We start from the raw sequence: 16,334 nt of genomic DNA, 5'->3' as shown, positions 1-16,334 counted from the left end.
ACTGACCTTTTCTCTCTTCCCGCTCACCAGCAGTCAGAACTATTCCCCCCTCATTAGACAGCACACACACACCGAGCGAGTGCCAGAGAGCCACGTCTCATACACCAATGGTGAATAGGTCCTCCACTAATTACTGAATTCATTTTGTGTGGATGTGTGTGTATATGCGCGTGCCGGTTGGTTTCTGCGTGCGCTTGTGTGAATGCGTCGGAGGCGAGTGAAGTGTATTGATTATTTTAATCTGCCTATTTGTGAGTCTGTGATCCTCGTGGCTCTGCATTCGACAGGGGAATCTCTAATGGGCCTCGGCGCAGGCCGTCTCAGACCTCTCCCCGTCCAATTAACTTTCAACTGGAATCTGGCAGAGAGTGCCAGGAGGCTGGCCACGGACACGCAGCGATCCCCCACATATTCCCACAGGCTGGCGTTTCACCAAAGCTTTAAGGCCAGAATGTCATTACCTCTTGGTTTTAATTAAAGGTTTTTCCAGCACGTTTTAACACTGACATGTACAGGTAGTGCCAGGGAATCGTTTATGTTCTTGTTTTTTGCCTGCATGCTTTTCATTCACAAGAGTAATGTTCGGTAAACATAACATGTTGCTGTTTCAGAAATGCGTTTATAAACGTTTAGTGCAGAGAACATTATTTAGAAATATATCAGGGACGTTTTCACATTTCTGTGTATTTATAGGCCTATATATATTAATTTAGTATTTTATTTAAGTATCAATTGCGCAAAAAATGAATCATAGATAGGTTATTTGAATATTGTTTATTATTTAATTGTTCATGAATGGGGAAGGTCTTGATTTGTTACCAGTGTATTTTCACATGGCTTGACTTGTCAACAATGTTTCCTTTTTAAAATGTGTTCATCTTTAGATCTGAACCCTTAGAATTTAAATTACTGCCAAATTGTTTGCTGACTTTATCATTTACGTTTTTATTTATCAATACATTTGATTGTTTGGAAAAGGTTAAAATAGCAGACGAGCACACTCAGACACACTTTCCCGCATGATAAAACCAATATATATATATATAGGTAGGCCAATACAGTTAGAAGAATTGTATATTGTATTTTAAGTTTTCCACATCTATAAAATCATTGTAAACATGTTAAAGTATTACAGGATGTGTGTTGTTATTTATCATTAGAAAATGAAAAAGCCTGGTTTTATGTTCATGTTTACCTTTTTTATTCTAATGTTTTATGTCACATTTATATATAGTCTCCTTTTATAACAACAAAAATCTATCTATATTGACATAAATCTCCCAAATTTAACAAACCAAATAACGTTCTGCATTATGCTAAAATGATAAACAATGCAAAATAGATATTCTTTAACCTTCAACATTTCGAGGTAATTTGATTTAGACTTAAAATACTTATTTTGCAACTGTAATATTGATGTTTCATGTCGAGAGTGATATTCCACATCATTTGATTTCAAAACAGATGAGACTGTTTACACTGTAATCAAGTTCACTTGAAGTTTAATGGTAAGCAGCAGCAATTTATCTTTTGCTATATTACAGCATAAGCTCTCCACAGGGGTACCCCTTAAAAAGTAATAAAACATCATCTTTATGTGCTGAAAACATTTTGCTCACAAAAAGCAAAGTATCATATTATTTAAGAACCTTACTGGTTTGAAATGAAGGGTCATCTCAGTCCGGCTCAATATATTAATGTTTTGGTCTGGGCCACATTCTTTAACACTTATCGGAAATCTATCCATGTGGCTCCGGTGAGCCGTTGGGTGTTTAATTTCGCTCCTGTGTGTTCACGCACATCAGCCATATTTCCGATTCCACGCAGGCAGCCAAAAAGTAACTTTAAGTCAAATGAATTGAACAAGAGGACTGCGCAGTGTGAACGTGCATATAGTATGGGGTTGACGGTTCTATTATGCTACGTCTGTGCTACACTATTTGACTGGCTGTCCAGTAGGTGAAAAGTACATTTAGGAACCGATTTTGTCTCAAGCTCAGCCATGTGTAAATGCAGCTGTTATCCAAACATCATAAAGTACGTTAAGTTTTTTTTTTGACTTGAGGAGTGCACAGAATTTCAGAAGACTAGGAAATCTTTTTGAAGTGAATCATAGTGAACGAGGACACACTCTTCTGACAAGTACACTAACAAACAAACATAACGGATGAAAATTTACCAGTGTCACAGTCCAGGATAGATATAGACATTTATATATATACTGTATATGCATTTCAATTTTGGGAAGTTTGGAAATCTTGGTATTAGGTTGAAGATAATTATAATTTACACACATACAAACTGCGTGTCAGAAATTCGCTTGATCCATGAAGGTAATAGTTTGCTTGTTCCCATCTGTGAAGCCCTTGTACTTCATCTCAAACCGTGTCCGTATCTCTCAAGCCTGTTGAGTGTGTATGGAAATGTATGTGTTTATGCACAGTACTTCTCCAGTGTGTATGTGTACAGAGCAGCATCACGGAGAAACCGAGCAGGTCAGTCGGGGTAAATGAGGAAGCCGGAGAACGTGCTGTATCTGTTGGTGTTCCCGCCGTGGACTTTCCCTCCGTCCAGCTGCACGCACACCTCGTCTCCCACGTCTAAATGCAGGATCACGCTGTTGGAGGCATAGTCATAATTCTGATCAGCATCCTGGGCGATAGCGCTGGCCCTCACCTGTCACACATGGGAAAAATGAAGCCACGGTTAGAGGAAGGACGCAGAGCTGCTCGACTCTAATGTCCCTCACAAGGGTCAACGGCGTATTGGGCAAAACAGTATATACGCCCGATATTACTGTATACTTCAACAAATGACTGTAAAATACAACCTGTCTTAGACTTACTTATAACAGTGAAAAGTTTTGTGGGTTTAATAAATATTCATGTGAAAATTTTTGTTTACTGGTGTGAAAACATTGAATCGATATCATAGCACAAAATACTGCATTCTTATTTTCTCCACCCCTGAATGCACCAGAAACACTTGATGTATTCCTAATAATTTAATAATAAAAATTACACCCAATTGCAAAATGTGACTACATTAAAAAACAAAACGCGACATTTATACCTGTCTATCCCTCTTAGCCTCATTTTAATACGTGTTAAATTAATTATGATGTCGAGCCTGCTTGGACTCCTTAAGATCAACGCGACGCAGGCTGAAATCATTGTGAAACATCTCACAGGCACACGCAACACTCCTTTGCCATAGTGACCTTGACAATCTTAAATATAGTTACTTAAACATAAAAACAATTTCCTGAGAAATTGTTGTGAATATTATAATGACAAAAATGTTACCAAAGACTTTAATGCAATATAGGAACAAAGGAATTTGTCTTTCTTAGGGATTTAACAATATTATCGATACAGTGTTATCTCAATAGCAAAATTGTCTCAATATTATCGTGGTCACATGACTGTATGAAACGATAGGTCTTCCGGGCCTAACATGGTGAATGTTAGAAAAAGAATAGATTTGACCTTCTATTGCACTTGTTTTATTTTATAAAAGGGATTTTTAGGTCATTTGACACATCTCATACTATAACTCACACCTCTAAGCAACAGTTCTGATTAGAGAATAAAGAAAAGAGGATGCTTACGGCACGTTTCCAAGTCATCATTTGCTATTTCAAATATGGCAATAAATAAATGTTGATATGAGGTATATATACGCAGCACACTATATGTTTTACCGTATTGACCTGTTGAATTTAATCTCAAGTGCACGTATCATGCAATCCGCGATGAGACTGTTTATAAGAGCCACGGACTCATTTAAATTCTGCTTGAGAGATCAGCTGTATTGACTCCCAGCAGTGGATAAGAAACATGTTTGTTAACATTTTAAATTGGGCTCACACATACCTACATTTCTGCAAGGAAATGCAATTAAGAAGGACATTTTTGATAAAAAAAACATTGTGCACTTCACTCTCACATATCTCTCATAAAATAAGACTTATATACGTTGTACTCATTTTGCTGTCAGCATTTTGCAATTTAGCGTAAGTATTCTAAAAAAACAAATAATACAAAACAAATGTAAACTCCTGCCAGTCAGGTCTCAGGTGACAGACATTGATGGTCTGGCATTTCGTTCGGCCATGCTATAGCCAATCAATCTCTGTCAGACATACGGAGCCGTTCTACCGGAGTCTATTCTAGGAATAAAAATGACATGCATAGTAAACATTCTTACACAACACGCCCTCACCTCCTCAAATGCTGTTTGTTTTATTAGGCCCCTGAGAAACATCTCGGCCAACCACAACCCACATAAAATACTGATCCCAGACTAAGATAAACTCCCTCCAACATCCATAATCTAATATCCACTCCATTACCATCACAATATTGTCAACATGCTAACCGAGTGGCGACTATCATAATTTACCATCATATGCATTACAGATAACTGATGTGTAGAAGCATCCTAAAGAGGTTTCCAAAGTAGTGGCACTGAAGGAAAACTATATCTTTTTCACATTGATTTTGCATAACAGTGTTACATTTGTCAAGTGCATATGTCATAAATGTGAACCAAAGCTAGAGATACTTTGATATTGTACTGTATCACCTGAAGGTATTTGTTGTGTTGAAGCGCGATGTGAGATGCATTTCAACGTGACTCTGTGCAGCCAAATCAGTAAAAAATTGCGCTAGGTTCCCTTGAGAACCCCCTTTCCTAGACTACATCTCACATAAAAAACACTGTAGAAACTCTCTCACATCCTGATCTAATAGCCACATGCTATTACGCATGATACAGTCATCTACAGAATGGCCTGGTCAATAATTTGTATATCGAGTGGGTGAACGCTACCATTTGTTATGCATCATTGAAAACCGATCTGAGTTATTATTATAATGCCTTACAGACAATGAAGACCAAGATATATCAGCTCTAAATTCTTCTGACATATGAGAAATTAAAGACTTCTAATCAAGATCTTATTGAGCCCATAACATAAACCGAGAACGAGCCATCAATTGCGTCAGTCAATACGCCGCGTGCATCATCCCTGTGTCTGACAGTGACGGCCTGGCCTCCTCTCCGCATCGACGCAGAGCGTATGTCATTCTCCTCATTATTTTGGCAAACTGGGCAAAGGGGGCAGTCTTTCCCTCAGGCATGCTCCGACGTTCGATACCAAAATGTGAGCGGTCACTTCAATTAGCGGACACCCAGCGTCAAGCATTAAAGACCTCTCCACCCTCCCATCGATTCCTGACTTGGATTTTTGGGATCGGTTATATTGGATCTGAACCCCCGCAAATTGCGCTTCTTAGATGTATCCCATTTCTTGTGATATAAGCTGCTCTTTGAGAGAAAAAGAGCCGTTGTAGGATTACCCTTGACTGCAGTGAAGATGAATATTGACACAGGAGCGGACTTCTTGTGAGACGCTACGCACACTTGATCTCAGCGCTCGCTGCGAGCAAGGACCCTCGGGCCTGCCGTGAGGCTCGTTCTAAATGGAGCGGTGGGCCGTGGGGGAGAGAGGGGCACGGGTGCAGAGGCATTTTGTACACAGCGCTAGGAGAAAGACAAGGGTAGAGGAGAAAGGGGGAGTAGGAGGGGTGGGTTTGGATAACAGGCGGATCAAACAAGGCTATTTTGTGAGCGCGTGGAGATGTGAGGGTATATGAAGTCTTGTTTTTATCAGTGGTGCTGTGCTCCAGAGGTAATAAAACTGACAGGATTCATTCCCAGTGATATACAGACCTCTTAGAGCGGAGACAATGGAAAACTAGCTCTTAAACTTACCTGAGGGACTGAGCGGATAGACGGGGAAGGAGAAGAATAAACAAAAATTGAACATTTATTGAATAGCTCCTTGAAGGCAGAATAAAATTCGTTGGGCTTCTTCAGAGAGTTCTGCATAATTGGCGTACTGTACTCGCGTGGCGATTATACTAAGGCACGAGAGCACATTAGGACATCTGTTACGCGCTTTGTGTTCGGCGTTGAACATCTGGGTTGATGATTATTGTTTCAGTCCTTGCATGAAAATAATCTCCACGTTCACGAGTGAATCTGGGTTCTTCCAAACTATTTGGAGTCCTCTTCAATTAAGGATTAATACAATTAGAGTCTACCAAAGACACTCATTATATTTTTACCGGACTATGGACATATCACTGCTCTAGGAGACATTTATTATAACAGGTGCTGGTCATTAACAGACAGGCAATGGCATTTTTAACACTGCCGTGTGAAAGAGCTCGACCTTTAGTTAGTCTATTAAAAGAGCGTGTGGCAGGTGAAAAAGGGGGAAAAGAAACGGTGCAACAATTAACCAACAGAGAGGATGTGCTCCAGATTAGTTTACTTTGAACAGAGGATTCGGCTAAACCTTAGGTGGAACACAGGGACTGTAAATTAAAAGAATAACTGCACGAATAAATGACAAGAGAGAAGACATGTAGATTTTAAATCAGGGATGACATACAACCCTGGTGTTATATTTTGACTCCGGGCCACATTAGCATTAAGATAAACAAGCCATTACTCAAGAGACATAGAAACGATAAAAACGCCACCAGTAATGCGAGCATAATCATATGCTTTAAACAAATGTGTTCATGTATTTATGGATGTGTACGCTGTTATCAGGCAGCAGAGGTTAGATGATTTCTACAGAAGTTTTTTGTGATAGAAGGACTGGATGTGTAAAAAGTGACAATGGTGTTTTATTGAATTACCAATCTCCCGTTTTTCTTGTTTATTAATCCAATTCCCATTTCAAAGTAAGACTTTCTCAGCTGTCAACATACCAAATAAATTTAAAGAGATATTCAATATTGGACAGCACGTTACGATCACATGACTAATCCTTTCCATCAGGTACCGAACAAATTAAAATACGTGCCATTTCTCCTTTTTAAAAGGATGTGGATAGCATTTCAAACCAAAGTAGATCTTATAAAGAATGCTGAACAACGGCGGAACCCATTGGCTTTGTGTCCATATATACAATAGAAGGGAATGGGTACCACCGTTGCCCGCTTACCAACATTCTTCATAATATCTTCTTTTGTGTTTTGCAGAAGAAAGAATGTCACACAGGTTTGAAATGAGAAGAGGGTGAGTAAACGATGTCAGAATTTTCATTTTTGGGTGAACTATCCCTTTAATGATTAAAAGGTATGTTATCCAGTAAACTCTCCTGATGGGGCACAACAGTTTGGATTTTTCAAAAAGGGCACTGACTCACAGACCGTATAAATGTGACAATCTCACCACCCTCCTGGGACTCTTTAGCCACACATGCTTGAGGTCCAGCAATGAGCAGACCATCACAACAGCACCAGCCAGTATCAAGAGACCAGCTTTCACGAGCTGTCAAAACCACAGCACAATGATCTAGCAGATGGTCACACATGCCCAAAACCAGGTACACTCTGGAGGATACCCAAGATACCTTTTTCTCTTAATTAGCACCCCAACATTCACAGACAGTCACAATAAGTAAACAAATGTTAGTCTCGGTATCGGTCTTCAAGCCATGTTGTTAACCTGTCAAGCCTTGACATGTTTGGTGGCTCTCCATCTGCCTAAATCTCTGCATTCATTCTTAAGCCTCCCAGAAGTATCGTCTCTCTGCCCACTGTCTGCAGCTTTCTATTAAGCTATCTATCTTGCTTCCCTCCCCTGATCGTTCTGTCAAGCAGCATGGGTGATTCTGCCGTGCTCTTAACTGTCATGGCTACCCCTGTGTCCTTCTCTCAGTCTATCTCGCAATTCACTTCAGCTTGTGGACCGCCCGCCCACTGGGGTGCCATATTGAACATGGCCTCCAAAATGAAGATTCAGGATGATGGCGTCAACGCTTTTTTTTCCAAGAAGCAAAGTGACATAAAATGGAATTGATGATGTATTTGAGCCCTTGCTTTGTTCTTTAAAAGTTACTTTGTAACATAACTTTAGGTTAAGCGTAAACGTGTGGGATTACTTATGTATATTATCAAAAATCAATATTATAATTAAAGAGTACACAACATGACATCGTGAAAATGACATTTCATGCAGTGTGTAATGTTGCCGTATTTGAAAGCAAGCAATTGAATAGCAGAGTTATTGGCTTGGGGTCGACTCTGAATCACGCAAACGAGTCCTCGCTATTCCGAGTTGTGACCGCCGCAAATTTACGTCACTACATATAATCCCGTCTACGTTTTGCTAGGACTGCCCGCGAAAACGTCACTCTTCTCCCTGAAACACTGTAGCTCGTGAGCCTCATTCACGGTAGACCAATCACAGCAGACTAGACCATCTGACCAATCACATCAGAATAGGCTAGCGGAATGGAGGGGATTAGACAGATGAATCGCGGAACGAATAATTTGTGAGTCAGTCAAGAAATAAGGTAAGAATAACCTTTAAAATCACTAGTTATGTACTCTATATTATGTATGTTTTATATATTTGACATATCTTACACAAGGAATTAATGAATTTATTAATAACATTTTAACATATATGATTCTTAAAAACATTAATGCCTGTTAGCGCAACTCTATCTATTTCTATTAAAACAGGAGTGTAACTGCATAAAAGACTGCAATATATTCGAAAAATAAAGGTGCTTCACAAAGCCATACAGGAACCATTTTTGTCTAAATGGTTCCATAAAGAACCTTTAACATCCAAAGAACCGTTCTGTTTCACCAAAGGCTCTTTGTCGCACAAAAAGGTTCTTCAGATTATAAAAAGGTGAGAAAAAGGTTGACTAAATGGTTCTTTGTGGAATCAAACATGGTTCTTCTTTGGCATTAAAGCACCTTTATTTTTAAAAGTGAAGTTTCAATTAAATATATATTAAACTTAAAAAATGCAATATATTATTATAAGGACCTAGATAGCAATATAATATTGAATCGTCAAGTCTTGCTGATTTCCAACCCTAGTAAAGATAGATAGAGACAGATCTAGTTATAGGTTAAATTAAGATTAATAGGAAACTTTGGATGTGGTAATCTGTTTTGATCAATCAATATAGTTGTATGGGCATTGCTTTTGTCAGGACTTCAAAAAATAACCTTTTACAAATTAACATAAACCCCCTAATCCCAACGGACCATTGTCTGCTTTTCAATGACACTTCTGAGAATTCCAGTCTCACAGCATCTGTCAAATAAATCTAGCATCCTTTTCACTTTTGAATGCTTTGCACGTCTCAGTTTGTGGCTGCATGTATCTGCATTCGATGAGCTATTAAAAATCTAAAAGTGGGGTCAGAAAGTCTGAGAACGTCAGTAAAAATTTGATATACTTTGTATTCGATAATGAAATATATCATTTGAACAAGTTGCTTGTTTGGTGACCTATCAACAAATTAATGTCCTCATAATTAATATCTCATTTTGCATATTTAAATTAGACTTTGTATCCTAGATTTGAATGTTCTTAGACATTTGTACCCTAGTGTTGGACCCCAAAGAGCAATTTACAAACCAGAACAGTATCGCCAGTGGATCATTGTGTTGTGTTTTGTAATCTATTGTAGTTCAAATCCTTCCCTCTCCATCTTTCTCGATACATCACTCTAGTAGGGTAAGCGGTTAACACACACTTCTCCATTACATTAAAGGCCCCGCTGAACAGTGAAGTGGAGCCACCTGATGGGCTCGAAATGGACGTAATTGAGTGGACCGAAAAGATAATTAATGAGCAATCAATGGACGTGCAATACAGGCCGCCACGTACGGCGTGCAGGGGATTCAATCTAAAAGTTATGAATGATTTAACAGAGGAAGCAGACTTGCATGACAATACAAAACTGTACATGACAGACACAGGACACATTTAATCTGCTTTCGCTCTAATCACCTTTACAGGTGGTCCCCTGAATCAAGTTTTCTTCTTTCAACCACTTCATAAAAACTAGCCTTTTGTAGCACGGTATAATACAAATAAACGTTTTATAGTGTGTTTGGGTAAAACTGCTCATAAAAAGATACGATTGGCTGTCAAATGAAAAAGGTCCAATAGTGCTTCTTGATCCACAAAGGTCACGCAGTACATTTAAATCACTACAGATACATTTTTTCACGTCTCGTCCATTTCCCGCCTTCGGTATTTAATTAATGTCAAGAGAACGAAGAACTGAAAGTGGAAACTGTCAATTTTTCATGCATTCATTATTTATTTTGATGTGCAAACTGGCACTAGACCACACCACAGCAGATCTGTCCGCTGAATCGTGTGACACATGTTTAGGTGATGAGTGAGATGTAAATAAGGTGTTTATTTTAGTTATTAAATTGTCAACGCATCACAATAAATCAGCATGGACAGTTTACACATAAAAAAATTGATGTCATGGTTGTCCTTGCAGTCACCCCTTGCCATTTTTTAACAATAGAGCTGCAAGTGATTTGTTTTCACAAGAATAATTAAAATTGTTTACTCAAGAAGTTATGTAGTATGATAATGTGCATTCAATATTAATAGGAATCCGAGACTATTGGGTTCTTAACCAGAATAGCTTTTCTACTTTATGTAGTGAATTTAGGCAGGTAGAAGATTATAGAGATTACTTAATTTATTTAAGTGATTTCAAAGGGATACACATACCACAGCTATCATACAGTATATATGTAAAGTATATACATATCATATATAAACATAGCTGTGTGTATGACTTTAAGTGAATTTAATAATTCTGTGCAATGAAATTCCACATAATGTACGGAAGGGCTTTGTTGGACAAAAAGATTAAAAAACTACTTCCCACTGCACTGATATATAGCACTTGATCCTAATTTCCACTAGAAAATCTTTATAAAATTCCACCAAATGTATTTAAGGGCCACATAATTAGATAAACTGAGCAATGGAGCCACACAATTCAATACAAACAAAAACATAATTCATTCTTACCTGTCCGTTCTTCTTGAGGTCTGCCCACATGCTGGTCCCATCCCCTCCTTTCATCAGAACATGGTATGTGAAGAAGTAGATGCCAGGTAGAGGGCATGTGAATTTGCCAGTGCTGGGCTCATAATAGTTGCCCACATTGGTTACCACGTCATCAAACTTGAGCACATCATGGCCATCGTGTTGCTTGCGTAGGCCTGCGTAAAAAGCAATCTTAGGGCTGTATAATGATGGCTGATAACCACCAGGGCCGGGACCGGGAGGCCCTTGCGGACCTGGCTTTCCTGGCTCTCCAGGTTGTCCTCGTGGACCAGGTGGTCCCGGGATCCCTGGGGGTCCACGATAACCAGATTTTCCCCTCCTGTTTGGAAAATCAGGAGGTGCTGGGGAAACCGCAGTTAGCTCCTGGCCCTGAGACGTGGTGTAGGGGTCACAAACCATCCGACAACTTCCTAGCATTTCATAATGGCTTCCTGCGCTGCCAGCTCCTCCTCCCTTCGTGCTGTGGACCAGTAAAGGGATGGCGACCAGGAGAATCAGAACCATGGCCACACCCACGGCCGCTCCTATGACACGCTTGCGACGGCTGAGCCGGGAGGCAGCAAGCGTTAAAAAGTCCTCCTCTCCTTTAGGTGGAATGGTGCCCGCCAGCGTGAAAAGTTGAGTTGGCGAGAAAACTTGCTAAAATGTGAAAACGAGTTCAGGAGTGTGCGTTTGGGTACACAAAGAAAAGACACACCAAAGACGTCTATAGAAGGATAGGGCCAGTAGGGAGAAGGGTAATAGATGAATTTATGGATGAGACAAAGACACCAAGAAGAGTGTGGGGCATACAGAAAGGAGCGGGTGCGAAGGGACTAGTGGTAGGACGGGGTGAAGTGCGGGCAGAAAGAATTGGTACAGAATAAAAAGGAACGGGGAGGCTGCAACATAAAGATGCGGCACGCAAACAGTAAAAAATGGTTACAGGGACGTTAGATGCGAGAACATAAGGTGGGAGCTCAAAATCTTGGCTAACAATCCAGGTTTTTTTCTTTCATTACTTTGTCTGTAAGGGCAATTGCTATCATTTAACGTATAGATAAATCCAAACCCTTTCTTCTTTCTCAGCCAGTGCAAGCCGGCAAATAGACGATTACAAAATTCTGTTTATCAAGGGTTATACTTTCACAACAAAATAGTCCAACAACGTCACACAAAGCCGATGAGACACAACTGATAGTTATGACAAAAGCTCACTTTAACGTGTCTGTATCTTTCATCCAATGTTCACGCTCTGAATTTTTTTGAGGTGAAATCTGGCCATATGGGTTCGTCCAGTGCCCTGCCCCAAAACGTGATGTGTCACAATGTATTGATCCCTCAGTATATCATTTATATTTATTTATTTGTACACCCAGGGAAGATCCAGTTCTGTCGTTGCTCTGGTGGGCCTAATTCCACAGAAAGAACTGCAGGGAAAAGATAAAAAAAATAAGGAAAATTAGAAAAATAAAGAGACTGCAACATGCATTTTAATAGATATACTCAGTGTTGTATGAAAGAAAAAATGAATACATTTACTGTCCATATTCTGAAAATCTGAATATGCCGTTCAATCTCTAAGACTCTACTAAGACATATTTTTTCCACATCCATTTAGGCCTAATATTCCTATAAATAAATTATACTTGTTAATAACAACTTGACAAACACCATGGCTTTATTACATCCACTTCATCTCTATGTACTTACAGTAAAACCATACTAATCACAAATGTATCATGGTCTCCCTACATAGTTAAACCACGATATTAGAACATGTTAAAACATAGTTTTGCATCCAAAGATTCTGTCAATTTAACACAACTTCCAGCAGCAGCCAACCTAAACACCCCCAAATGCAACATGAAACTGACAAAATGTTTGTTTGAAAATAGTGTTTTTGCAAATACAACACAAAAAACACACAACTAAATGCATTTTAAAACGTATTTACACCTGTGAAAGTGACATTAGAACGCAACTTTAAGTTCACACAAAAGCGAAAGAAACACTCACCCTCACTTCACAAGCGTTTGACTGGAAATAAAATCTTCCTCTCACGTCTATCCTCACATTTGCGGACAATTTAAAGGTGGGTATCAAGCATATTCACGAGCATCAAGTGAAACCCTCCAAAACAAGCAAGTGAATTGCGCAAATATCGCTTTTAAACGTTTTAAGAAATCGAATAAGGTATCCTAAGTGAACTTCATCAAGTTGCGTTATCACTTCTTCTCTCGTTCTGTCCAAAGACAGTGATGTAGGTTACTAGACTGCGCGTGCAACTGTGCGTGAATTAGAAACTTTTCCGCTTTTTCCTGCTCAGTTTTGTCGAGAGATGTGATAATACCTAGACAGGCTTGTGACTCTGGCACCTGTGAGATTTTCTCACTACACAAACATCATCCCCTCATTCTTGCATCCGACTCCTCCCTCCCTCTCCATCCCCTCTCATCCTCACTGGCTGTGTCTCAAACCCTCAGCGCTGCCTTCCTAGAAAGCGTCTGCGATGCCCCAAAATGCTGTCTGCGTCGGCAACGTACTTGGTTTAGAAACACAGCCGCATTGTTTTAACAACTTTAATCATCATATTGCTTGGCAAAGTGGCGTAAATGTTAATCATTTATCATATCAGCAGCCAGTGTGGATTAATGATGTTAACAATAAGCCATTTTATTAAATAAAAATGTTGTGGAAGGCATAGAAAAATGAGTATGTGAAGAATAACTATTTGTTTAGGTTAACTGTGACTTTTCGAGGCCACTGTGTGTGTTTGTGGCTCGGTTAGTCTGGCTTTCAGACATCATTAGTGAAGGACACTGAGACTATTGTACATGCTATCTCTCTCACTCCCTCTCTATCTCTCTTTATCTATCTTGACACTCTCCCTCCACATTTGATCCTGAGAATTATTCTCATCCAGAAATGTTTAAATACTGACAGCGATGCTCCATAATGACCTCTTATAGATCACTGAATACAGAATTAGCCAATAACAAAAAGGCTACTAATAGAAAAGTATGATTAAAACGTCATGAAATATCCCAAACTGGCTTGTGTCATGATTCTGTGGTGTACATCATAGAAATGAAGTTTCACACTTCGTTTTGCAGAGTATCTCACACTCAGTTTGAAGGCTAATGCTGTAGTTTAAATATTGGGTCTGCTAGCGGATCCATTTCGAAATTCAGTATAACTCATCCCGTCTTCCTCCCTGTCAGGCTTAATCACACATCTGCATTTTTAAAGTTTAATGGTAGAGGTGGTTGCGGGGGGAATAGATATTGACAGATTTTTTCATCAGCCGCCGATCTCTGCATCTCCTTTTCCTCTGACCAATGAAATAAGAGAAGAACAAAAGAGGAAAGATGCTCCTTTAAAAATGAACAGAGGTGTGTGTTGAAGGGTTGACTTAAACATTGTCACTTCATCTTTGTATGTCCACTACATTGTAAACACACACATACACACAGTACGGCTTTTCTCACAATGGGTGTATAACCATCGCCAAGAGTCATAGGCAATATACTGAGAATTGGATTTTTAGCGGCTGTTTAAATATTACTGAGATGATTAATATTGAAAACTGCACATGTCTCTGAGCTGTCTGGCCCTTTTTCCATCTACCTTTTAAATCTCCCTTAAACCATTCCGTCCATCTCTTTCTCATATTCTGTCTTGTACCCTATTTTAGTTACTGCTTTTTACTTATTTTAAATTAACAATAGCAGACAATGTCTGACATTTCAGTCTATATTAAGTTTATAGAGCTTTCTGGTGTCAACACATGGAATAAGTAATGTTGTACCTGACTCATGCACACCTTCTTCCGCGATGACTCAAGCAAACTGTTGATGAAACTGTTTCATATTGTGTGTCTATAGAACTATGTTTGCTTCTCAGCGAGTGTTGCTGGACAAAATGCATGTTTGCTTTTAAACAAAATGTGGAAAATGAAAGTATTGTGCATGTGTCACAAAATACAGGTGGTAGGGAAATATCCCTATCCCGGAGGGGGTAAGGGCATTGAGTTTAAGGTCCTCTTTACAAGTCTTGGATTGAGTACGGGACACAGTCACCAGTGGTCCATGTCTTGGCTTTGTTCAGATATATTTAGATAGAATTAAAATGTATGCTCAGAATGGAGTACTAGCTTTCTTCTTACTGAATACTGTGCAATATACATTATAGTCAAATAAAGAATAATGCAATAATAAACAATTCATATTATTTTGTCAAATCACCTTAGAACATGGAATCAGGTTATCCTCTTAAATCCTTTTAATATAGTTACTTTAATAAGTACGTTTTATAGAAAAGGTCATACATTTTGTTACCCAATTAAATCATATTTCACAAAGTTAAAATAGTTTGCATTAAAAAATGCTATGTACACATGCTTATCCAAACAAAAGACATAATCGGTGTTTCCAGTATATGCTTCATTCATGGAAAATGACATACAACAAAACCACACGCTCACTAATCATTACCAGACAGCAGATCCCGTGAGAGCCACTGCAACACTTATTGAAACATGGATCGTGGTCATAGATCTGCTTATGTCACCGAATAGGTCCGAGGGATGATTTATAAGCCATTATTTATGGTAAATTTGGATAATGAGATAACCGCTGTGCGGTAAAAAGAAATTAGGACATGAATTAACACTCGGTTAAACAGGAAATATTGACAGTCTCAGAATTGGTCAAAAGAGAGGTGACCTGACCTCTGCCCTAGAGGAAATAATAGATCCAGTTCTAAAATATAACAGCCGACCTGTAAGGGTATGGTGTTGGAAAAAGATGAATAATGCATTGGCAAGTGCTGAAACAAAGGTCCTTAAGACGTTTGCTAAGAAATGAGGTTGAATAGGTGTGGAAATGGATTTGCTTTGCCATTTATACAGTACACTCTATGTGAATGTAATTATCACATGCTTGTTTATGTCACTTGTATGCACGTGTAAAATCACTCAGAGAGAGCTGGTGACAGATACAGTTTAGGTGGGAGGGGGTGAAAATGATTTGTGCCCATTGTTCTCATGCCAATTCAAGAAATGATGCGAAGTTAGTAGATGGTGCAAAAACATAATCGGTTTTAAGTCAAAATTCATTTTGTGACCTTGCAAGTAATTTCTGAGTGAAAAGCAAGAGAGTTTTGTGAAGAAGATCTACATTTTTAAAGGACAGAGGTGCATGTGTTCGTGTCCAAAACCATAAAAGGAACCTAAATAAAATAAAATGCTCATAGTGCAATGCTATTTCAGCTTATTTAGCGGAGGGTGCATGCAAAAAGGCTTGTGAATTCATCCTGAGTGTTGCAAGAGGGAAAAGTAAGGAAAGGTTAGGTGTGTATGTTTATGTGAGCGGAGGGGAAATGTTGTATAGGGAGGTGAGCTTGTATAGGTATGTGTG

At 39.0% G+C, this 16,334-nt stretch overlaps 1 protein-coding gene across 1 annotated transcript; it reads right to left on the bottom strand.

The window, feature by feature from the left end:
- Positions 1 to 1,426: 1,426 nt before the first annotated feature.
- On the bottom strand, positions 1,427 to 11,930 carry c1ql4a (complement component 1, q subcomponent-like 4). The gene is made up of 2 exons (XM_056733384.1): positions 10,897 to 11,930; positions 1,427 to 2,676 (listed from the first exon to the last, which is right to left on the bottom strand). The coding sequence occupies exons 1-2, from the start codon at positions 11,437 to 11,439 to the stop codon at positions 2,497 to 2,499; spliced, it is 723 nt and encodes a 240-aa protein (XP_056589362.1). The 5' UTR covers positions 11,440 to 11,930; the 3' UTR covers positions 1,427 to 2,496.
- Between the last annotated feature and the right edge of the window lie 4,404 nt (positions 11,931 to 16,334).

Source organism: Triplophysa dalaica, chromosome 20, assembly GCF_015846415.1.
Source record: "Triplophysa dalaica isolate WHDGS20190420 chromosome 20, ASM1584641v1, whole genome shotgun sequence".
NCBI lineage: Eukaryota > Metazoa > Chordata > Actinopteri > Cypriniformes > Nemacheilidae > Triplophysa > Triplophysa dalaica.
The sequence above is the reverse complement of the archived record's forward strand: the minus strand, read 5'-3'. Positions and strand labels throughout refer to the sequence as shown.